At 36.9% G+C, this 25,421-nt stretch overlaps 1 protein-coding gene across 4 annotated transcripts in view; it reads left to right on the top strand.

Annotated features, from left to right (window-relative positions):
• KDM4C (lysine demethylase 4C) overlaps positions 1 to 25,421 on the top strand; it is a 251,390-nt gene that overhangs the window by 150,147 nt on the left and 75,822 nt on the right. For 3 of the 4 annotated variants that reach the window (XM_030969349.1, XM_030969346.1, XM_030969347.1), the window contains exons 13-17: positions 1,685 to 1,866; positions 2,715 to 2,931; positions 3,837 to 3,913; positions 20,254 to 20,309; positions 23,389 to 23,497. In XM_030969349.1, coding sequence (XP_030825209.1) covers positions 1,685 to 1,866; positions 2,715 to 2,931; positions 3,837 to 3,913; positions 20,254 to 20,309; positions 23,389 to 23,497 — 641 coding nt within the window. The remainder of the gene's footprint in view (positions 1 to 1,684; positions 1,867 to 2,714; positions 2,932 to 3,836; positions 3,914 to 20,253; positions 20,310 to 23,388; positions 23,498 to 25,421) is intronic. The other variant, XR_004061512.1, reaches the window with a different exon arrangement.

The raw sequence follows: 25,421 nt of genomic DNA, 5'->3' as shown, positions 1-25,421 counted from the left end.
GGAAAATGAAAACTCCACAAAAAGATTTCCTCCTCCCCCCACCACATTTCCAATACATCTTCCAAATTTCAAGTCTCCATCCATCACCCTGTAAATACTCAATTTCAGTCCATCAAGAGGAGAGGAGTCCTTCTTGGGGCCATGGTGACCTCTTCCTTGCATGCCCAGCGCTCTCACCACTGGACAAGGAACAGAGCTGCTTCAAGGGTTATCCTTTTAAGGGTGCTTTGACCAGTTCCAAAAAAAGCACAGTTTTCTCTCACTCTCGGGACCTCTTGTCCCCCCCATACTTGTCTACCCCCTGGGGCTGGGGGGTCTCCAAACTGAACCCTCTCAGTTCTGAGCCATCGCCTCCCCCCTGCATGCAGCCTCTGTGTCGCGAGGAAGCATGGTTCTGTCCATGGCTGTACCAAAAAGAGTCCAGCAACCAGCTACTCCATCATCTCTTTCCGGCCTCTTCTTTACTCTCCCAGCCTCACTCACTGCTCCGACTGTCATTCTGTTGCCCATTTCCTCTTTATCATCCACTCCATCTCCCCTCCAGGAAAGGTCCAAATGCTCTGTGAGGTCTTCATTGTCCAGAAAGGGGTTAACAAACTTCTGCACACGGCCATGCTCCTTCCCTGCTGCACTACCCCCTTCCCCCTCTTCTCCACAGCCGATATCACTTCAAGGCCAGAGGCTCATACCAGCTTTCTCTCTCTCATATCTTCTAGCTGGGGGCGGGGGGGGCGCTGCCCCAAATCTTCTCGGGGCTTCTCTCCCTCTGTCTTTCCTGGGGGGGGTCTGCCCAACACCTCCTGGTGCCCCCACCACCCTTCCATCCTGAGGGGTCAGGCCTACCTCTGCCGGGCTGCAGGTTTTCTCTCCCCCGCCCAGCTCGAAGCTGGGCAGGGGAGGCCTTGGCTCTTTGCTGGCCGGAAATCAAAGAGAGAGCCCAAGGGAGTGCTCTGCTTCTAACCCCTGTGTTCTCAGAGGCGCATCCACCCTCAGTGGCGCCAAGCCTGGCGTCAATTTAAAATCTGAACACCTGTTGGCCTCTGGCCACTCCATTCCCAGAAAACCTCCTTCCTGTAAACCCACGACAGACACCTACATGCCTTCTAATTGGTTATGAAAGATTTAATAGGCACTGTCCATATCATCCAGCATGCTTCTACTCCATGCATCTACTTCGTAGATATGATTGTTCCCCATTACTCCCTGGCTATAATGTTTGCCCTTTTTTCCTGTTGGGAAAATGAGTGTCACCATCCATGAAGAGTTTGTGAAGTGCCATCCTGCGAGTAGAGTGATTTGTCTGGCACTGCTGCTGGGATTCAATATGTTCCACCCACAAGTAATTTAGGGCTGTGTACATGGAGGGAGAGGGGATAGTGTTTGGAGGCATTAAAGAGACAGTGGGAGAGTGAGACATAATGTTGTTGATATGAATACAGATTGTAAATTGTAGGGCTGTTTATGGTTTACATGGAGCAGTCAGCTCTTGACAGAGAGAGTCGGTGCTTGTCAGAGCACTTAATTGTGAGTTTCTCCTTACACAACATTCTTTTAGACTTTTACATCCATGCTTGCACAGAACTTGTTGTAAGATTGTTTGATCTTGGTTAGCACACATGACAGATTCATTGTTGTTTATCTTCATTCCATGACTCTAATATAGCCATTGTTTTCTTTCTTTTAGAACTGCCTGAAACTCCCTTAATTGAAGAGCAAGTTCAAGAGTCAGAGGCATGGGCCAAGCCTTTGGTCTACCTGTGGCAGACAAGACCACCCAATTTCTATGCTGAAAAAGAATACAATGCAGCTTGTGCAAAAAAGGAACCTCACTGTGCCGTTTGCACTCTTCTCGTGCCATACAGTAGGGTAAGCAAGGTTCTCACAGCTTCAACTCTGGATGATGTGTGAAATAGCTGCCTGGCTAATTAATTTCCAAGAAATTATAAAAAAGATAAACTTAAGCATTTTTAAGAGAGTAAACAAACTCACAGTTATTTAAGTTAGAACTGATACTTTGTTCACCTGCATCTATCCTTGGCTGCAGACACTGTATGCCTCCTACTACAATTTATGCAGGGTTTGTCTTAGTGCGTGTGTGTGTATTTTCCCTTGAAATTACACTTTTTGGTGTGCTGAACCCAGGTAGGTTTGCATCTTCTAGCTCTTTCCTTATATGTCCGTCTCCAAGTACTTTTTATCAGAGCGTCTTTTATGCTGCCTTCGTTCAGTGTTGAGGAAATAAGTGTTTTCACAGTACTTAGGCCTTCTCAGGTAAAATATTCCCTCAGAAACCATCTAATGCAGAGCTCTGTTTGACACTGTCTTGTGGGATTACTGTGTCAATTGGCAAGTAAAAATGGTGTTGTAGTACTATGTTGCTAATTTGGAAGGTGCTAAACTGGAGTTTCCTCAGTGTGGGAACCAGGAAAAAAGCCATTATTGCGCTGGACTAAGTTAAATGGCCCAAGAGGTACAGTACTGCTGAACACCCTGCAATAACACTGGTTTGCAGGCTGAGTGCAATTCCAGATGTCACAGTTATTTGGAACAATGAAGGTAGGATGACTGTGATAAATACTTAGAAGCAGTTAATTTTCTCATGAAACTTAAACTTCTTACTAAAGTTGGGAGGGGTGGAATAGTTTCATCATTGTCGCAAGGAAGAGTAGGACTCTCATTTCTTTCACTTTATATAGATTTTGTTTATTTTCCAGCCAGACAATCAAGATGAAGAAAGTGCTACTTTCAGTGAAGCAAACTCAGCAGAAACATTGATGGCAGAAAATGTGAAGACTAAACCTCTTATTCCAGAGATGTGTTTTATTTATAGTGAAGAAAACACGGAAAACTATCCATCAAATGCGTTTGTTGAAGAAGATGGGACAAGTCTTCTGATTTCATGTGCAAAGTGTTGCGTACGAGTTCATGCAAGTAAATAATCTAATTGTTCTGTTGCCAGAAATGTAATTTAAAATTTTACTTTATTGATAAATAATAGTTAGCTAGGCTTCTAGCATGTCTTTAAAAGTGCTTGAAGAACGTTTCCATTTGTAATGCTTCAATCACTGGCTAATTTTATTTGAAAACTGCATTACATTTTCTGTAACGTACATTTGCTGTGAAAATATTGAAGAATTAACTGTTGTGTAAACTTTCAATGATCACAAGCTTCTGATTCTTTTTTCTATTCTAGTGATTTAATTACTCTTTTGCTTCTCTATTGTAAATCATTGTGCAATGCTATTGTGTCCTTATTAAGTAGTCAGGGTAAAATTCTCCTGGAAGACTTGTGAATATTGCTGTTAAATTTGGGGATGCAGTATTTTCCTTCATTTAGCATTCTTTTTTATTGCAAGAGTAACTGATGAATGCATGGATTTTTCTGCAGTGTCTCCTAAAGACCGTAGAACTGTAATAGTTAAGTCTAAGAAGTCCGCGAGATACTTCGAAATATGGTATATTTGCCCAGAATAAATGTCAGTACATTAAGTCAAAATTTTACTTTAGGGAGAGTTGGTGATATGATATTGCAATGATAAAAATAAGAAATTCATTGTAATTTTGGTTTTTTTTGGCTGCTTGTAGTTTTTGTTTTTCAGTTTCATTTGCTGGATGTTTGTTTTGGTTTTCTTATGGGGGTTTTTGTGGGTTCTTTTTATTTAGGATAGGGAAGATATATTTTATAGACGATGACATTAGCAGTAAGCCTAAATAGTAAAAATCTCCTTTGTCACATGACAGCGGAGATTTTTATTAAGGTTTATGTATTATGGAATTGTATTACATCATTGTTAAAAAGGCAGAATATAATAATCAATCTAGCTCTCTTATTCTAGGTTGCTATGGTGTTTCTTCTCATGAAATCCATAATGAGTGGTTGTGTTCTCGATGCAGAAAAGAAGCCTGGACAGCTGTAAGTTGTTTAGCTATCTAACACACTAGAGATTAAGGGACCAAAAAAAGGTAGCATGTGCATTATTTCGTGTGGTATGTAGCCTGCATACTTTTTCTGATCGTGCTTGCTAGGGAAAAACTATTTGTAAAATGCGATAATATTTCAGTGCAAAATGTAATGCCATTTTGATACACAAACTTGGAGTAGTTTCACAGACTCCTGAAAACGAGTGGCTAACAGGATATAGTTTTGTGAAAAATGATAGTGTTTGAGCAAAACTGAAAATTAAAATGCATGTAAAGGAGAGAAAATGTTTCATTGGTTACTGGAATACCCTATTACAGCTTCCTTTTCAGACAGTTATGAATTTGAGGATCTTCTGAAATACTTTTGTGACTATTGTTCTAGATTCAGAGGAGTATCAAGGGGAAAAGTGTAAGTCTGTTGTTATGAACTCTGAATTTAATTATCAGTTAAACAAACAGGGTTAGAAAACCCTGCTACTCTATCAAAAATTGAAAAATTTTAATTTCTTTCAGGGAAATTACAGCTATGATGTGGAAGTAGGAAAGTTCTAAGGAGCACATCCTTATTCATGAAATACTAAATCACATAGTTCTTGTTAAAGACACTGAAAAATTTAAGGTGTTGCCTTGGGACCTGATATTAACTACAATATGAAAATAACAAAATAACACATTTGAGTGGAAATTGGAGTGTCTTTCGACTCTGGTACATTTTTAAAAACTCACTGAAAAAATTGTGAAACAAAGTCCGGTCTTAAAATTTCTTAGTTATGTGTTGGAGAAAGGATTCTAAAATTGTTCTGAGGTTTTAAGGTTACAAATAATCTTGAAATGGTCATTTAGATGGCAGCAGTAAGTCAATGATAAGAACAACAGTGAAGTGTCTGATGAATCATTTATACTAACACCTGTGAAAAACATTAATTTGAGAAGAATTATTCACATTTTACTAAACAAGTTCGGAGTTATTCTCATATGATGCCTGTAAGTTTCTGATAATAAGGAAAATTTGAATTTAAGAGAAAGTACTTTTTAGCCAAATTCTTTCAGGAGATGAGATGAAGTAGTGAAAGATATATCAAGACCATATGGGAGTTAGCTGAATGAAATTTTTATGTGATGAGGTTTTAGAACTCATGTTCACTTCGTGACCGGAGTGGTCACAACTGGAGCTGGCAACAGGAACTGCTGCTTAGGTAGAGTCTGCCATATTATGTGTGCATAGCTGACAATTCATAAGTAATCTCCCTATCTCTGCTGAACTTCATATGATTTATTTTTCAATAAAATTTAACACTTTGGTAGCATCACATTACATAAACTCCCCCAGTTCCTGTGCAATCATCTTAAACTGCTTAAAGTAGACCAGTTTAGATGTCCACAAGCGCACTCTAGAAACTGTAGAGAAGGCCCAGTGTATTTCGGCACTTTATAAGTTAGCTAACAATAAGATAATAGGACTGAAAGAGAGCACCATTTTCACCGTGTAAAGACCAGACAATTCTGTTATTTGACATTGGGACAGTTTTTTAACGTAAGCTTTACCTGTCCATATATTTAACTGAATTGCTGTAATTTTTTGTGTGTACTGATTATGGTACAGTTGAATTGTTAAAGCTACAAAATCATCTTTCTGTAGCTCTGTTTTGGTAACCTGAATGAAATTAATTTGTGCCCCAAGAGAGTCCTTCATTCAGAAATGCTTGTGGAATAAAGTTCCATCTTAATGCCTTAAGTCATCATTAGGTTGGAAAATTTTAATCAAATATTGAAGATTGAATAGAACTATAGACTAGTAATATGTTTACTTACAAACTTGTCCTTTTGTCTGCTGTCTTTTAGTCTTTGTTACTACATGTCATTCACATGCTACCACATTCACTTTGTTACTATATGCTATTCGCATATTCTTTTTCATCTGCAAGATGTAGGAGCAAGAGGTAGTACTCATCTGCTACCCAAGATAAATAACAGAAATCCTGTTTCAGGGAAGTGAATAATGCTTTGTTAAATACAAACACATGAATGATAACAAAGTCACTTCTTTTATAAGATGGTCTTTCAAAAGTTTTGACATGCCGATCTTGCACTGATAGCAATCTCAGAGCTATTAGTGATTACAAGAGTTTGCAGAGCTTAGGTGAAGTGACATCAGCCTGGAAAATATGTTGTTGTTTTTTAAAAAGGTACAGAATGGGTGATGCGAGGAAGTGGATGGCAGTCAACCTGTCTCAAATAACAAGAAAAATATTGAACAAGCGCTGATCTATCAATTTCCAAAAACCTAGACAAGGACGGAATACTAAGAGGCGTCTATTGAAGTACAGGCCATGGATTTTTTTGCTGTGGCAGATCATGGGAGTAAGAAATAAGTAAAAGATTTCATGCATCCTAACTTTCAGATGCTTTTGATGGTATTTTAAATTCTGATATTGGCAGTGGCAGAAGAGAGATGATGAAAATAATATTTACCAAACACATAGCAATATGGATTTACTCTCAACCTTAATATCTCAGACCAGCAACTGTCGTTCTCATAGGACTCTTAATGGCTTTAAGAGAATAAATTTCTGAGCATCATTTGCTGATTACTTTTCATGTCATTATGGCACATATATGGAAATCTAAACTGGTCTACTTTAAGCAGTTTAAGATGATTGCACAGGAACTGGGGGAGTTTATGTAATGTGATGCTACCAAAGTGTTAAACTTTATTGAAAAATAAATCATATGAAGTTCAGCAGAGATAGGGAGATTACTTACGAATTGTCAGCTATGCACACATAATATGGCAGACTCTACCTAAGCAGTAGTTCCTGTTGCCAGCTCCAGTTGTGACCACTCTGGTCACAAAGTGAACATGTCATCAGTTCTATAGAATCTGAAACATGACATGAGTATGCTTAAGCTTTGTACTAGAAGCAAAGCCTGGAAAAAAAATCAGTGGAACAATCTGACTGCTCTTTTCAGCTTTGGTAAGAGTCCAGCTGAAGAACTGTAACAGTAGACATAAAATGTTCAAAATACCACGATGGAAGATACAAGAGTTGCAACTGAAATTGCAAGAAATCAAATTTTTCTTAATAATTCCTGATAGATTTCAACCATTCCACAAGCGAGGATTGAAAAGTTAAATTTTCTTTGTATAGTGAGGGGAAGGCAGAAAGGGAAAAGTAGTCACATTCTGTAATGTAAAATTATGTGTGTATAATTAAGAGTAACATAAGCAAATGCTGTTCTGGAATTTTTTCCTCTTCTGTCTAATCAGATTGTCTCCAGGAATAACTTGTACCCATTACTCTTCGTATTTTGCACATGACTCCTTCTAAGAAAGGGAATCTCTGTCTTGTCTTTTAGGGACAAGCTGACTTCTAGAGACTTTAAGCTGCATCAGCAGAAGTTAATATTAATACCAGGATTTTTAATTAATTTTTATGTCTAAAACTAGTGTATGACAGGGCTAGGACATATAGAGATTTTATAGAAGCTACTTCAAGATTTTTGAAAACATGTCATGGAAACATTTTTCAGTAATAGTTGAAGAAGACTTGATTGTACCTTGAGGCAGAATGATAAAATAGACACTGAATTTTATTTTTTCTATAGTTTTCCGTTGCTTGCTTGGATAGTATTATTCATTGCAAACAACATGACTGTAGTTGTCTTTGGGGAAAACTTTATTAGTTTGGTGTTGAACTTAAATATGCTAGTATATTTTTGCTTGTGTGGAACTTCAGTCCTAACATCAGCATGATAATAATTGCTGATATGTGTTTCATCCTATTTGTCATTTTAGGATAATGTTTCTGTCCCTTCAGAGTTTGGATGATAACCTTAGATTATCCTAACAGCTCTCATTTCAAAATAGTACAATACTTTTATCTAATCCTAGAATTATACTTAAGATAATATGGTTCTCTTTTAACCAATCTTCTGTACATTAAAAATGACAAGTTAATTAAATATACTGCTATCCCAAAGTACTACCTTCCCTTTTGAAAATCAGCAATTCAAGTTAGTCCTACCAATCTGCAACCTAGTTTTATGCTTCTTTTGAATTAAATGCAGATATTTATTTTCTGAATCAATTTTGAAATTTTTTCTTATAATCATAGAATACCAGGTTGGAAGGAGACCTCAAGAATCATCTGGTCCAACGCCTCTTGGCAAAATCACAGTCTAGACAAGATGGCCTAGCACCCTGCTCAGATGAATTTCAAGTGTCCAACATAGGGAAATGCACCAGTTCTCTTGGGAGGTTATTGCAATAGGTTTTGCTGTGAAATATTTTCCACTTGTGTCTAATCAGATTGTCTCCAGGAATAACTTGTATCCATTATGCCTCATATTTTCCATGTGACTCCTTGTAAGAAAGGGAATCTCCGTCTTCTTCGTAGCCACCCTTTAAATGCTGGAACGTGATCAAGTCTCCCCTAAGCCTTTACTTGCGGCTGAACAAACGACTTCCCAGTCCTTTGGTTATCTATATGGCCCTTCTCTGGACCTCTCTAGCGTGGCTACACCTTTTTTGACCAAAACTAAACACAAAATGTGTCTTCTATACCTGTTGTTTTACATGTATTATTTTAATTGTATTTTAACTTGCTGTGTAGTACCATGAGTCTCTCTGGAGAGGGAGATGAAATTAAAGAAAACTCCTTATTTGCACAACCTTTTTTTTACTGTAGGGAATATAGTGTGAGTGTATTCTACATTCCAGCTGACACAGTTGAGACTTCCAAGTTTCTACATGTATTAAATGAAAAATCACATTCATCTAAATTTTTGTTCTGGATAATCATTGCTAAAAAGCTGCATCTGCTGCAGAAGATCTGAAAAAGATTTGGCTCTCTGTGGGAATTACATATACACATGCCTTCCAGAATTTACTTTTTTTATCTCAGAAGAGTGCACAGTATGGGAAGATTTAGTTATTAAGAAATACTGACTCCTTGAAAATCCAGCTTCCTGGATGTTTCAAATTGTTTTCCCTACGCTTCATATTGATTCATAGGGGAAGGAGATTAAGTTGAAGATGACCCATCTGAGAAGTTCCCTTCTGGCTAAGGCATTAAATCCTGAAGAGAAGGTTGATTGGAAAACAATGAGAAAGAAAGTTTTGTGTAATGAAGAATATAATGGAAGCTAAGAAACAGTGGTACAACCTTGTTTCAGAGTTCATTTCTTAGGAGAAAAAAAATCCTTCTCATTCCTCTGCTTACAAAAATTGTTTTAAATTCTGTTTAATGATACTTTCTTAAAATCACAGCAGTTACGTTAACTTCATGGAAAGTTTGATCTCTTTTAGGCTTCTGTATGTCACTGTGACCTTGCAAAGCAAGGAAGCATGAGAACACTGTAGGAATGAGAGTTCTCTTAATAGCTAAATAAAACTTTATTATGTGTGGATCCCAACTATGAGTGTTATTAAAATACAGAAATAGAAAACTACCTATATGGATTTAGATTGGCAGAGCCAGATTTTTCCTTGATAGCTATTCCAGTTTATATTATCAGAGGAAACCGATTTTGAGATTCAGAAGCATATTGTTTTACTTGCAGATTCAGCATTTTAAGTAGCTGAAGAAGTATGCTTTACAATAATTTATGTCAAATTTTCACCCTCTAGGATATATCTGCATTCATGATAGATAATACATCTTTATATTCTACTAGGCAGTAGGTCCTGATAACAGTTATTGACAAAAGAGAAGAGTGATACAGAATGGTCTATGCTAATGGGCAAAAATGGCCATAAATCAATCTCCCAAAACAATATTAAAAAAAATTTAATAAGTCATCTACATGGATCCTGAAAGTGTAACTGAATTCATATAAAGTGCCTTGATTGAGAACGAATGCCTCATTAATCTTAAATGCTTCAGCTGGAAAAAGTTAGTGAAGTCAGGAAGAATAATGACTGGCATTACAGAGAATGCAACATACTGTACAATGAGCAAAGATGTGGTCACCCAATAGCTATAGTGCATAAACATGGAGTACCTTTGTTATTTAGACTACAAAAGTTTTGGGACAGGAAAGAAATAGAAAGAAGAGCAAGTCAGGAAACAGGTAAATACACTTTAATGTCTTGCTTCATGATCAGGTAGATAATGATCATAAGGCTACTAAGAGGGAGGCTGCGTGACTTTTCACAAGTGATTCTTGCATTGTTCTCCACAGCACTGCATAAACTGTTAAGTACCTCGTCTGGTTATCTGGCACTGATTTTGAGAACAGATCCTATGTTGAAATAGCTTAGCAGAATTTCTTTTTCTATAGATGAGCTTTTTCATGCTTTTTATATTACTTATGGATAATCAGTCTTTGGGTTTATTTGCATTTATGGTTAGAGTAGCCCTCTATGTAATTTGAAGGATTTTTAGTTTCTTTTTCCCAAAGGCATCAGAAAGTGGCATGTAAGAGCTTTTCCACATTGCTGCTCACAAACTGCCCTATTCCACTCCAGTGAAAATAATAATTTTGAATATTCTTTTTGTAGTGGTGCCCTTCTCGCTAATATGGTGTGATAATTTCCATTATAAACTGCTGTTTTCAGAGCCTGCTATCTGCCAAAATTAACTCAATACATGTGAATTGGTGATGCAGTGTCTTAATTTTCAGACTGATTTTTCTACCAAGGTTTAGATGCACTTGAATATTGTTAATAAAAGAAACTATTGGACAGGAAAATCTGGCTATAATAGAAAAATAAAACCCTGACTATTTCTGTGGTATTTTGTTTTCAGAAAAATAAGACCTGATTATTATTGTTTAAAAATATTTATTTTTTATTTTTAAAAATCTGGATTTTTGCAAACCTTCTCTGCAAAAAAGTGGACTTATTGTGAGAATTTTAAATGGTGATGTCCATGTATGGACTCAGATGTGGGGAGCATTATATTTCCTTATGATTTTGGTATTATACTAGTTACAGGTTATTTATTGCTTGCAAAACTCAACCTTTGAAACAATATATTTTAACAGGCTTGTAAATATGAGGTTTCTCTGATGCTGTCACAGAAGCCAAACTGAAGACCATTAAACTCAGAAAATATGTTTTTAACATAAATGCCATAAGGCTCAAACCCAAAGCTCATTTTGACCTTTCATTTACTTCCCGGGAGTTTGCCAAATCAACCTTTGCCACTGATGCCCATGTCAAAAGCTTTGGTTGCCTCCAGCTATGTGGGTATTCTCATACTACAAGGAAGAGATTCCCTGCAGGGTTGCTGATAACAGTGAATTATGATTTCAGTCAGATGTAGTTTGAATCTGGTCCTGCTTGGAGATGGAATTGGACCCGAGAACCTCTCTCAAATTAATCCAGTCTTAATTTATCCTCAAAGACCATATCTGGTCTCTAGAGGTAGTGCTGCAAAGTCATTGAGAGGAAAAACATGCTATAAAAAGCCAGTAGCAGGATATCTTGACCTGGCCAGCTTGTATTTTGCTGCTTTCTTAAAGGTACAGCTTCTGAAGGTCCTCAGGTTAAAATCTAATATTTGCTGCCTACAATAATGGGAATAAGCCTACATATTTTTTATCATTTATAAATATATGTTAGGTACACCATCATTCCTGTTTTGTTTGCTAAGCATTTACTCTTAGTGTTCATAGAATCATAGAAAGGTTGGAAGGGACCTTATGGATAATTTAATTCAACACCTTACCATGGACGACATGGTCTTTCACTAGACCAGGTTGCTCAGGGCCACATCCAATCTTGAATATTTCCAAAAATGTCTGGAATTTCCAGAAATAACTGCGACTTCTCTGAGCAACCTATTCCAGTGTCCCACCACCCTCATGATGAAGAATTTATTTCTTATATAACCTAGACCTACCCTCTTTCAGTTTGAAGTCTTGTCTTATGATCCTTCTTGTAGCCCCCTTTAGGTCATGGAAGGTGCTATAATGTCTCCCTGAAGCTTTCTCTTCTTCAGGCTGAACAACTCCAACTCTCTTAGCCTGTCTCCACAGGAGAGGTCTTCCAGCCTCCTGATCTTTTTCTTGGCCTTCTGTGGACCCACTTCAGCAGGTCTTTGTTGTGGTCCCAGAGCTGGATGCAGCTCTTGGGGTCTCTTTGAGGGTCAGAATCACCTCCATTGGCCTGCTGACCACACTATTTGTGATGCAAGCCAAGGTGTGGCTGGCTTTCTAGGTTGTGAGTCAGCTCACACTGAGCTTCCTGTCAACCAGCAGCCCCAGCTGTTTCTCACCAGGGCTGGCCTTTATTCCTCCACCCAGCCCGTATTTGTTCTTGGAATTGCTCCAGGTGTTTTCCTTTGTGTAAAAGTGATTTTTGCGGTCTTTTTATACTTTGCAGGAAGAATTATCAGTTTGGTATTTTTAATGGCTTATTTATTAACGTTTTGGGAAAGGTAATCTCATTCCTTCTGACTCCTCTTCAAAGGAGAAAGTGTAATCTTTCTTGTTCAGTTGTATGGGAACAGTTGCTCTTTCTACTATAAGGATTTTCTAGATCTGAGTGACTAATAACCACTATGACAGAAATTACTTCAACTTCAGGGATCTAATAGTCTCCATTTATTACTTTATGGACATGTATTATCTGATATGTACATACTAGGGAGAAAGGACACATAGTACCCACCCCTGTCAAGTTGTGCGAGTTTTTTTACTCCAGTTACCTGAATGAGTATTTTGATTCTCATTTCAGTCTCAGCCTCAGTTCTCATTCCTTCTCTGGTTGTGGAATTGTCTCCATATTCCCATTTTCCATCTCAACCCCCCCTTCCCTATCATTTTGAAGTCTTACCCTAGCCAGCTCTCTCCTGCTCTTGGCTGTGTAAGGGATCACAGTTAATAATGTTATGGACAGTGTAGTGAAACACTGCTTGCTCTTTATACTGTTGCTTTACCCTGGTATGTTATGGGAGCTGCAACTGCAAGGAAGTTGTTGGCTATCCCTAAGTGAAGGGCAGGGCAGACTGAATGTTTGCAGGATTAGGTTACTAGAATGTGGAAATTAAGTAGCTGATGATTTGTAAACTTTAAATTCCCAAAGGTGGATGTCTTGAACAGACTTGATGCAACTGCAAGAGTAAAATGTTCATCCATAAAAAGAAGCACGACCACCTTCTATTTTCAAGAACATACTTTAGGCTTGCAGCCAAAGATCTTTCCCCATGTTAAATAGATACTAGCCTGTGGTTGGTGTCTCTTTCAAGGAATTACTCAGCCTCCATAATCAGTGTGAACTTTAATCACTTAAAATACAAATGAAGGTTGTGACTTACACTGGTAGCATCTAGCAACTCTGTTAAGAATGGTGCTCCTTGTCAGGAAACTGAATCTGAATCTTTTACTAGATAAACATCAATTTTTCTGAAGTTTATTATAATTTGCAAATATTTTGTCACTAAAAAAAAGAAGTTTGTCTCTGAAGGTAATAGCTCAAAGTGGATACAGTAGTGGACTTTGAATTGAAATTCAGTAATTTCAAAAGCTATTTTCCAAGTGAAAATTATTCCCTTGGTGTAGAAAAATTAGCATATTCATTAGTGGACCATTGCTGAAAACAACATTTTCAAGACAAATACCAACCCATTTCTCTTTACACAAGGATAAATATAGACACAATTATGAATAAGCTGGGAAAAGGAGATGGATAAAATGTAGCAATGCCATATCCAAATGCACATCTGTGTTAATAGTACTAGGAGTGTGACCTTGGGTATTACAAGGCAATGGAGAAAAGAGATGGAAGACTAAGAATATCTATTTTCAGTTCAAAGGTTTCTATCTATAAAGCTAACCAGAATGGCTTGAAGAAAACAAAATACACTTAATGGCCAAAGCCCTACAATTTTTATCTATTTGACTTAGCTGTAGCAGAGTTGAACATTAGATGCTTGTTTTCATTAGTTGTTTTTAGAGGAGACTAGTAAATTGGCATTATTGTGACTCATCTTTGGAGCAGTTGACTCTTGAAACTGTTTTGACCTCTTATTAGAAATATTTCAGGGAAAAAACCAAACCCAAAACCTTTCCTAACCACTTTTCTTAAGTTTTTAGATGCTAGTTGAAGTCAATTGACTTGAGCTGATTAAAAAATGGTGGAAATACATTACTTACTGAATAGGTAATGCCCTACTTGGTGCTTAAGACATTATCAAGGAGTAGTGACTCTAAATTGTTGTAAGGTTTAGACTAGATTTAAGGAAGAAGTTCTTTACCTTGAGGCTTGCCAGAAAAGTGGTGGATGCCCTATCCCTGGAAGTGTGCAAAGCCAGTTGCATGGGGCTCTGAGCAACCTGGCCTAGGAAGGTGTCCCTGCATATTGCTGGGGAGTTGGCCTAGATGATCTTTAATGTTCTTTCCAATGTAATGCTTCAAATAACTAGCCAAAATGTATTGAAACTACTTGAAAATATTACTTCAGGTAAAATCACTGCTAAATAAAGATGTGACAATGAAGTTACCATAATAGCTTATTAAGTGATTAATAATAATATATTAGTAAAGCTTCCTTTTTTGTTTGTTTTTTGGGATCACAGATTGGGAAAATTAAATATATATGATATGTAATATATATTTCAGTGCTTAGTGCCAAGCATTTGGATTTTCCTTAATATCTAGGTAGTGTTTCTGCATATGAATGTTTAAAACTGGAGGTTGTGTAGAGCAGTCAGATGTGCTAGAAGAATTAAACTAAAGTCTGTTCTAGTCTGTTATTATCTCATTCACAGCAAGAAATTAATACCTGATTAAGAATATGTGTCTTGAGCAGGCATTCCTAATGCTTTCTCAATCTCCTACGATGTGGAAATAAGAAATTGTCTTAGCCAACGGCAGTATCTTTCTATTTCCTTAGTAGAAAGTAACCTTTGTTGGACTTCTTTTTCATGAACTTAGGCAGATTCTTTCTCAACTAGTGTAAAATTTTAGCACCCACATCTGGCAAACAGACACGTACTGTGTGAAGAATCTTTCTGGGTTTTTTTGTTTGTTTCTTTGTTTTGAATCTGCTACTAGTTTCCTTCAATAGCAACTACCTTCTTATTGGAGTACCTAGCCATGCCCTTTTCCAAGTCTCATTTTTCCAGTCGCATCTGTCAAACATTACACTGTCTTTTACTGCCTTGTCCAGCCTGCATGGTTATTCCTTTTGCAGAAGCTGTAGCAGAAGATGTTAGCTGAAGACAAACTTTTGACTTATTTTTAGTGAGGCCTGTGAAGTAAGGCCAATCAGAAATAGACAAGATCTTAATAAATTACTGAGATAACTTCGAAAACAAGATATAATTAGAGAAAATTTTAAGATACTGAAGCTAGAATACAGACAAAGGATTGTGGAGCAGTGATGTCAGCTGCTGCTGGAGAAAAGATCTTGGAGATTATTGTCCATGTGCTACATAAGTCATGGCTGTGTAAGCACATCTCCCCAGATGTGGGATAAAAATGAAACATATTTTCCCTGACATGACTGAAGATCTCTTTTCATTGCATTTCAGAAGGGAGAACGTGGCCGCAGATGAAGTCAGTTAGGTGGAAAAATTGTGTTTAACCAAATAAGGATCTATAGATGGAAAATGGCAAAAAAAGAAAGGGACAGTATGCGGCTTTTGATGTTTATCATGCATAAAGTAAAAAGGAAAAGGCTTAAGCAGGGTGTCTGCTTGCTAGTTTAAATGAAAAGCTCCCTAATGGCATGGATGCAAGAGATTATTATGATGCTTATAGAAACTACATTTTAAGAGGAAATTTTTGGAAATGTGTCAGTCACAATTTATTAAGAGAAATATGTATTTTATCTTACGCTGTCTTCCACTGACATATGCTTGAATTTCTTTTTCATTTAACTGAGTAAATGTAATTATTTGGAGATGCTATTGTAATTTACAGGGCCTTAGCAAAGAAGAAATAGCAGTTTAACAAGAAACAGGATTGTGTGGTATATAATAATAGTTTTCAATAAAAATAACTGTTAGATGACTTAATATATATTCCTCTGCTATGGCTTGGCAGAATTCTACTGCCTTGCTGTGTCAGACGGCTTCCTGTCTCCTATGGAGACAGCTCTTGCTGATGAAGTAGGTATGGGAATATGGAAGTGTGAAAACTGGTTTTTGTAAGCGTTATTGTGAATATGAGTGAATTCTGGCAGACACTAAAAAAATACCCAAAGATAAGCAACTGTATTCATTTTAAAATATAAATGAGTGTAAACAGACTTGGGTTTTGCGTAATATTTATCCATGCAACAAAAATTAATATGCAGCTTTGCCTGAGTAGTGACATACCCTTCCAAAAAAGGTGATCCATCTTTTGGATGGATGTACCAAAGGAAGCATGGTTAATTCACACTGACTTGAGGTTTTTCTGCCAGTTTCTTGAAGTGATTGAAGCAGAGAAGTGAGTTTAGGGTTGCTGGTTGCAAAAATGTTTTTGTTTTGGGAAAAAGGGGAAACATTTAGTCCAGAAATAGTGAATATGATATGCATTGTTATGAAAAAAAACATCATTTCCACAAAAAAGCTGAAAGATAAAAGGAATGTTACTGTATAAAACTTGTGAATTATATGGAGATATCTTACTTTATACAGGTACTGGAAGAAAAAATGCCTTCTTGTAATTCTAGAATGTTATGGAGATTTTTTAAGGAGATGAGCAATTTAAAATGGTTCAAGATTTAATTTAGATATGTATACAATAATATGCTTGTGAAATTATTATTTAATGCAAATACAAATGACAAAATTACTTGTTTAAAGGATTTGCAAAGTAATAATGAATAAGAGATTGGATACCTTCTAAGGTGATGCTTTATAATGAAATACATTCTTTTCCTGATTTTTACATAATAGGCTGACAGCAGGTAGACAGGGATGCACAGACATGCTCTTCCTTTTTGAGAACACAGAACCACAGAATCATAGAAGAGTTTGTGTTGGAAGGGATCTTTAAAGGTTATTTAGTCCAAATTCCCTGCCATATGCAGGGACATTTTCAATTAGACCAGTTTGCTCAGAGCCTTGTATGACCTGACCTTGAATGTTTCCAGGGATGGGACATCCACTGCCTCTCTGGGCAATCTGGTCTGGTGTTTGACTATCCTTACTGTCAAAAACTTTTCCTTATGTCTTGTCTATATTTAAAACCATTTCTTCGTATAAAATGTTATTCCCCATCTTTTTTATAAGCCCCCTTTAAGTATTCTAAGGCCACAATGAGGTCTCCCCAAAGCCTTCTCTACTTTTCTCCAGGCTGAACAGCTCTCTCAGCCTGCCTTCATAGGAGAGGTGTTTTTGGAGTGCTGGACTACCTCAGCAGGTCTATGTCTTCATGGATAATAACATGGGCAGTAGTTACTAGTTCACATGTTATTTCACTGCCACCCATGGCATGTATACATTTATTATGAATATTAGTCTCTGTAAATGTCAGGTTCCCTGAGTTTCATTAATTGTAGTATATTGAGTCAAGTTAAGCTAATAGCCATGTTGCCTGTATATAGGAAAATATATTGCAATGCAGACATAATAAAAAAAATAGTTTTAATGGGCTTTAAACCTGTATTCCTACCCACACAGTTTTGTTATGAACGCTGGTGAACTTGACTAGTTCTTAGGGATCTAATTGTTTATAGTTTGTGTCCAGCAGACAGTGAACAAGTACCCAACAACACTTTCTGCTCACCAAAGATATATACAGGTGTTTCTGTAGAGGACATAATATTTGGTTCCTATACGTCCTGCATAAGGGTAATTTTTTAAAGCTTCTAATGAGGATATTTAGAACCACTTTCTCTTTTGCTTGGGCTGCTCTCCTCCATTTAATTTTCCCTCTATTTTTTTTTCTTTTCTGTGTTTAACCTAATGTCAAAGCTTTGTAGTTGGTAGGTAAATATATGACTCCTGTCTCTTCCTGTGCTCTTTTAGCTTAATTTCTTCGTAAAATTTATTTGTAAAATTTCTTTAGGGCCTTGGATTCTCAGTCTGGCTACATTAGTGAGTTCCACAGCAGATGACCTGATGAAAGTTTTTTGTAAAAGTGAAAAATATCCATTAGAAGCAGAAAAATGTCATCATTTGTCAAGTAACAAATTTTTAAGTGGCGTAAGAATGTCAACGCTCTTAAAATAGGAGAAAATGCACTCTGTTTTGCAAAGCTGAGTTAAAGTATTTTTGTGGCCAATGTTAAGAAGGTGCTCAGATTAGCAAGAATTTATGAGGAATCCCCTGAACTTTCACATTTGAAAGCAGAGAATGAAAGTTTCGCCCTGCACGGATTTCTGATGAGTTAGACTTATGCTCTTTTCCCCAGTCTGCAGATAATACTCTATGTATAAATCATGAAAGTTCATGCTTTGCAGAACTGCTGTCTTGGCTTAAGACAGTTTAAAGAGCTGGACACTCTAAAATTAGGTACCTCCTCTTACCAATCCCTTTCCACCCATAAGGAACGAATACGAGTAAACGTAAGTGAAAAAATAACAGTTTACTAAAAAGCAAAACAGCAACAAGCAAAAAAAAAAAAAAGTAAATACAAAATCACTAATCTCCTGAAGCCCTGGGAAACAAAAAGAGACCCAAAGTGGTGGAAATAGCATTTACAAGATGGTGCCCTCCAGGATGCCTGTGTGGCTTGAAAGACACAGGGAGAATGGCATGAGCTTTCTACCCCACAGTCAGTCAACCACACCATCTGGGAGACAAAGGGAAAGAAAGATGGTGGGCAGAGAGAAGCTCTCTGGGAAAGCAGGAGCTTTTGGAGTTGCTCTAGTGGCAGATAAGTACCCATGCATGAGGTGTCAGTACCACCACCCGCTGCCTGCTCCTGATGCCTGCTGGGCTCTGCTGGAGTTGATGCTGATGTCCACCACACTGCACAAGTCTTCAGGCAAGGAGAAGAACTGGTCTGTCAGATGTGGGGTGACCTGGTCCCTGGAAGGGGTGCAGGGATCACTCCAAAACAGTGTTTTATTGCAATATGCTGTTTTTCCAATTGGCTACTATTGCAAGCCCACAGAAAAAAACAACTTTACTGAAAGTGGTGTAGTTTTGAGCCTTTGGGTTCCCTGATTTATTAGTCAATATTTACTTCTAGAAAGGAAAATGTGATCTGGAAGATATTAAGTCCCATCCTGAGGTTGTTGTGGATAGAATAATGAACCTCAATTCTCTTTAAAACTCTACAATAATATTCAGTAGTTAAAAGGGTGCTTCATAAGAGGATGTCCTGTTTTTCATAGTTTTGTTTGGTAAAGCAAAAATTTTGTGCTTGGATAGTAAAGAGGATCCAATTGTCACCAGAAAGTGTTTTTCTATGGTTAGGAAAGATGTTTTTCATAGGAAATGTAATATATCATTCAAATAAAATTCTTGCAGACATTTGTAGTCTTCATTATTTTTAAGATCAGACTGTAGTATAACAGAAAGTTTTTTGGGGTTTTGCTTTGTTTGTGTTTTGTTTGATTTGCTTGTTTGTCCTGCAAGGGCAACTTAAATGTAGGATTCAAAAGACCCGGTCTCATATAGGTGTACTGTCACATAATGTCTTGACTCTATTTGTACATTCATTCTTTTAGAAAAACAGGTGGGAAGAAGAATAGCTATGTTCAAAACACTTTTTCATCAGCTCCTTTTAAGGGATAAGAGATAAAAAAGAGAAATAAAGGGAAAGAATAGATTAAGAAATGAAGGAGACTGAAGAGGAGAGGAGTGAGGGGTTGGAAAGACGAGAAGAGTGTATCTGTTCAAAAGCTCAGTTTTAAGTAGAGGTAGGAAAAGCCATGTTTTTTAGTATGTTATGTGGGGACTGCTGAACACCTTGCCAAGTGCCCTGAAAGAGATGGAGTTGTACTGGAGATCAAAGCAGTGGAGGTATACTGCAGGAAAAAGAAAAAGAAAATTTAAGCTAGATCAATAGCTTATGGGTCAGTTTCTCAGTAACTTCTCTTAAACTCGTTATGTACCATAGTACTTGGTTTTACCTTTGTAAAATGTGTGGCAGTTTCCAGCCTTTCTACAGCAGTACTGATTAAAAGTGTTGGGGATTTTTGGTTTTTTGTTTTTTGGTGTTGATTTTGTTTGGGTTTTTTTATTACATTTCAAAGTGATTCTATCCCTTCATCTGTAAGTAATAACTCAAATACCTTTTTTCTTTTGGTTGTATGAGTTGTTTCTCTTTTTATTACTGTATCCTTTTCTTCCTCTGTAAGGAAATGCTATGCTTGTAAGGGGCAGTTTGTAACCCAGTAATTAATTGCTTTAGCAGTTTGCTTTATCCTCAAGATCAGATGAATAGAACTGATTTGTAAAACATCATTAAAACTCACTTTTTCTACTCTGTTTTTATTTTTAGGAGTGTTGTCTCTGCAATTTGAGAGGTGGTGCATTAAAGCAGACTACTGACAAAAAGTAAGTAATATGTTCTTCAGGACTGTATGTGCTTATTTTAAACTTTATTTCCAGTCCATTCCCAGGTGCAAAGCATTTGCAACCTGAGTTATTTGACAGTGTCTCTTTAAGCTAAATCTTACTTCAGTTGAAATGTGGCACTGGCATTTTGTTAAATAGTTAGATAGTAAAATGTACATTTGTTTTAGTATTTGCAAATGCTTGCTTGTTCCAAATTTTAATCTGCTGGCCTTTTTGCAAAGAAAGTAAATGAGAGAACTCATTTAACCTTGTTTGCATGTCTTATCAAACAGCAAAGTGTATTTTCTTTGCTCCTGAAAATTACTATACCATACTTTTGAACTTCTAAATCCAGTATTTTCAAAGAATTATTTTTAATCATGTTGAAATAATTTTCAATTCTGAAGTGTGTTTTTTTATCAAACGCACTTCTGTCACACAGTGTCAAAAATAGTTTTGTTGCTGATATCAAGCCATTACTGTATCTGGCTGATAGAAACTATAGCAAGTAACCCTATCAGCTAAAGTGGAAAATGTTGCAGCTTAATGTTTTTTCAAGCTCTATAGTAGAATAGTCTTACATGCATTTTGAATAATTTCATAATTAATTAGCTCATCTTAGTAGCTTAGCAATATCGTGTAGACCTCTTTCTTTCGTGCTTTGGAATGCAGTGGTAAGACATGATCTAGGTATGGCATTGTTTTTCACTTACCAGGAAAAGGAGGTGGAAAGAATTTATTTATCAGTGGTTTTTGCAATTGATTTCATGACTCTTGTCCAGTTAGGAGAAAGTTTTTTAACTCAGGCCATATCTTACCTTCAGAAAATATTATTGTAGCTATTTTAATGGAGATTTTTACCAGTACATTAAAATTCTCAGCTGATTTTTAGTTCTGCTTTAAATTTCCTTTGATTTGTTACTTACTTTACTTGATAAATACAAAGAGAATTACGAGTATATTATCTCAGTAGGATTTATTATGCCCTTTTGATATTTGCTGCTGGTGGCTTAGCTTCCATGTTGCATCTTTAAAAATATGTATATCTTTCTTCGTATATCAATATAAATTTTTTTGAAATGTCTCATAAAGATATATTACGAGGAAAATGCACAGAGGTTTGCATAAAATCACTTTTCTTGTATAATTATGCATAAGATTTTTTGGGTTTACATTCTATCACTCTGTAGGTTAGTTTTACGGATTTGTGAAATGTGATTTCTGTAAAACCAGTTGGACTCTTGTTTTTACTGTTTCTGTAACACCTTATAGTTACACATTGTAGAGTTTTTGATCTGTCTTTCAGCATTAGCTATCATTTCAAAATTTTGAGTTTTCAAAAAAGTATGTTACAATTTAACCTTTTTTCTCCAACAGCTGTAAAATCTAACATGTGCATTCTCCTTTGCTCCTTCTTTACTCTCTACATACTAATTAGAGATACAGGAAGAGCAAGTCATACTTCTAAAAGCTAATGCATCATACTGGTATGTGTGCATGCAGTAAGCAGTTTGCCGTATAGGAAGGCTGAGATTCTTTCTTTTCAGCAGAACGCAGGAATTGTTTTGAGTCTGTTAGGTTGAGAGATGTCAGAGGATGAATGTTTAATTGAAGGTTGATTGAAGAGGCATTTTGTTTATAGCTTTTCTCTCTCATAAAGCTTAGATGGTAAGACAAGTCTCAACTTCGTGTAAGTTAAAACATGAAGAAACTGTCACCATAATAAAAGGATGAATCTGCAAGATTTATCTGTTTTTATTTGGGCTGAACTGTATAATTTGCTAATTGGTATGTCATCTTTATGTACAGGTCTTACTTCACACTTTGACCAATACAACTTTAAAATCACATGACAGGGGTTTGTTTGGTCCCTGTGTGTCATATTATACTTTTGCAGATGTTTTTGTCAAAGATGACTTATTGAAATATTCCTGCTCTAGTGCAAGAAAGAGCATTTTTTTTTTGTTTTCTGCATCACCCTCCATCTTCTTCAGTTTCAGCCCACATTCCTGTTAATCTGCTAAGATGCTTGTGTAATGTGTGTTTCTTCAAAATGTACAAGAAGTGGAGTGAGGCAAATGTTCAGAGCTTACAGAAACAGAGTAAGTGGGTTAATGAAAACAGACATACAGTAAAGGACAGGGAATAAGGCAAATATGAGTAAAAAAATTGAAATATTTTCCTTTATTCAGGAAATAACTGACTTCTTGTCTACCCCAGAAAGATTTTAGAAGTAACTTCTTGTCTACCCCAAAAATATTTTAGAAGTAGCCTCAGAAGGCTGCTCTTTGATAATAAAAGAGTTGTTAGCTTCTCTTGTGCTTCATGAAATACACAGTTTTAATATTAGTTTCAGGCTTTTTAAAATTTCTTTTAGCTTTTCTTATTTTGAGATTCACGTATTGGGAGGGTTTGGAGTGCTTTCTGATGCATATAGGAAGCATGTAGTATCATCTGACAAACCTCCAGATGTTCCATTGAAGCCTTGAATGTAACACTGGTCCTAGGCACTTGCAGGTGCTTTTGCTACCAAAGGAGATCCAGTTCATGTTGGGCATTGCACTGGTGGCTTGCTCACTTTGCTGCTTGGATACCTTTGTGTCTGTAAACAGAAGGCTTTGATAACATTTGCATTTCGTTTTGCATTTTGATAGGTACATGATTGATTGTAATCACATTTGTTGTGTAAGAATAGTTTCTCAGGTCTGAGTAGTGTTAATAATGACTAATAAATGCTGTAGATGATAAATTACACATGAACTTAGTGTGGTGTTTACATATGTGCCTGAATAGCACAGCTGCAAAAACTTCTTGCTTAAATAAAAAGTAAAACATACTTAAAAATTGTTGCAATAAAATCACAGTCTGAAAGTTCATTGACACAAAGTGCTAGTGTTGCAAGGTTTGTTAAAATGTGTTAATGAAGCTTAGGAAAGCCTCATAAGGAAGTAACCACAGATGGGTATGTTTAAGAAAACCAAACCAAAAGCAAAAGCCAAATATGCAGCAAGCAACAACTTAAGCACTTGTATTTCTATGAGTTTTTTTGGTGGTATTTTTGACTTGCCACTTTTCACAGGTGGGCACATATAATATGTGCAATTGCCATCCCAGAAGTCAGATTTGGTAATGTCACAGAGCGTGCTCCGATAGACACTAGCAGAATACCCTTGGAAAGATTAAAATTGGTGAGTAGTATATTAATATATGCTCCGTATATGCATTGCTATTAAGGTGTTCCAGTATTTGAATCTACTAAAAATCTGAATTGTGATGGTTATTGCCAGTTAAAGAGCAGTAAGTTATGTTTAAGGTAAGAAATAAATAACAAGGGGTTTACTGAGATGGGCCTTTTGAAACATAGTGACAGTTCATTAACAGTGGTAACCGTCTTTGGTGTTCTGTTAAATGTAGTTCAAACCTGTTCTTGCCCAGGAGAAGAGTAACAAACTTACCAGTATCAACTGTGAAAGTTTCATTTTTTGGAGTTGTGTTGGTGATGAAACCTAAAAAGGCAGGGAGTGAAACACAGTACATATTTGTGAGGTCTTTTTATTATTGATTTTTACCTTGACTATTTATGAAGGTGAAAGGATGCATGGTCTGTTTGTCACTTGGTATCTCTGCCATCAGGGTATTGAAAGATATGCATACACTAAATCACACATTAAACAGTGTCATTCAGGAACACTGATATACTCTAGAACAGGATATGCACAAGTGCAAAATTTGTTTTTTTGCTATGTTATACAGTAATTACTTAATCTGTCAACGTATGCATGACTGTAATGTTGTCAGATAGAAAGTGGTTAGTGGCCCATTCATATTCTTAGAGGAAGTGTAAGTTTTCTGGATCATCCCACACTGTTTCCAATGTGATTCTTGGTGTACCTTACTTTGTACTCACTTATTTTGAACTATTAATATTTTCACTCTATACTTTAATTCCCTTTTATTCCATTAATTTTTTTTTGTTTTTGTAGCTGTATGTTTAAATGTGGAAATGCAGCTTGGAGTGCTTTAAAATTGATAGCCTGTCCTTAAAGTGGCAATCTGTTTTGAATTTTTGTTCTGAATTTTAAAAAAATTTGTTTTCACATGTCCTTTTAAAAATCATTTAAAAGACATATGTAAAGAGCATATATATAAAACATAAAAACATAAGGCGGCTTGAAAATTCCTAATTCAAGGGTTGAAAACACAGAAATCATGGAAACATTGTTGGAAATGACCTCCAAGATCATCAAGTCCAACCTTTGACTGAATAACACAAAGCCCGCTGGGCACACCTCATCTCAGTCTGCGATATCTGACCATTTCCAGGGATGGTGACATCATCCAGCTTTCCTGGGGAATTTCCTGTTTCCTGTTCCAAAGCTCAACCACCCTTTCAGTAAAGAAATTTCTCCTACTATTGAACCTAACCTCCTCTGTTACAGTTTAAGGACATTATGTCTTGTCCTACTGCTTTTTACTTGGCAGAAGAGGCTACCACACCCTCATTTCAGGCAGTTGTAGAGAGTGATAAGGTTCCTCCTTAGTCTTCTTTTTGCAGCTCTGTCAGCCACTCCTCACAGGGCTTGTACTCCAGACCCTTCCCTAGATCTGCTGCACTTCTCTGGACATGCTTGAATACCTCAATATCCTTCTTGGATCACAAGTTTCAAAGGGCAGTCTCACTAGTGCCAAGTACAGGAGACAATCCCTGCCCTGCTCCTGCTGGCCACACTATTGCTGGTACAGGCCAAGATGCCATTGGCCCTCTTGGCCACCTGGTCAGGTCGTGGGCAAGACCCAGCCCTGGGCCTTGTGGAACCTCACACCACTGGCTTTGGCTCATTGATCCAGACTGTCCAGATCCCTCTGCAGAGCCTTCCTGCCCTCCAGCAGATCAGCACTCCCACCCAGCTTGGTGTCATCTGCAAACTGAGGGTGCACTTGATCCCCTTGGCCCAGGTCATAAAGATATTAAAGAGAAGTGGCCCTGATTCTTGGGGAACAATACCTGTGACTGGCCATCAACTGGATTTAAATTCATTCATTCATTTATTCATTCATTCATGCATTCATCAGATGTTGAAATGTATTCTGTAGACTGTCCATGACTTACAC

This window comes from Camarhynchus parvulus, chromosome Z (assembly GCF_901933205.1).
Source record: "Camarhynchus parvulus chromosome Z, STF_HiC, whole genome shotgun sequence".
NCBI lineage: Eukaryota > Metazoa > Chordata > Aves > Passeriformes > Thraupidae > Camarhynchus > Camarhynchus parvulus.
This window is presented reverse-complemented; position numbering and strand designations above follow the sequence as displayed.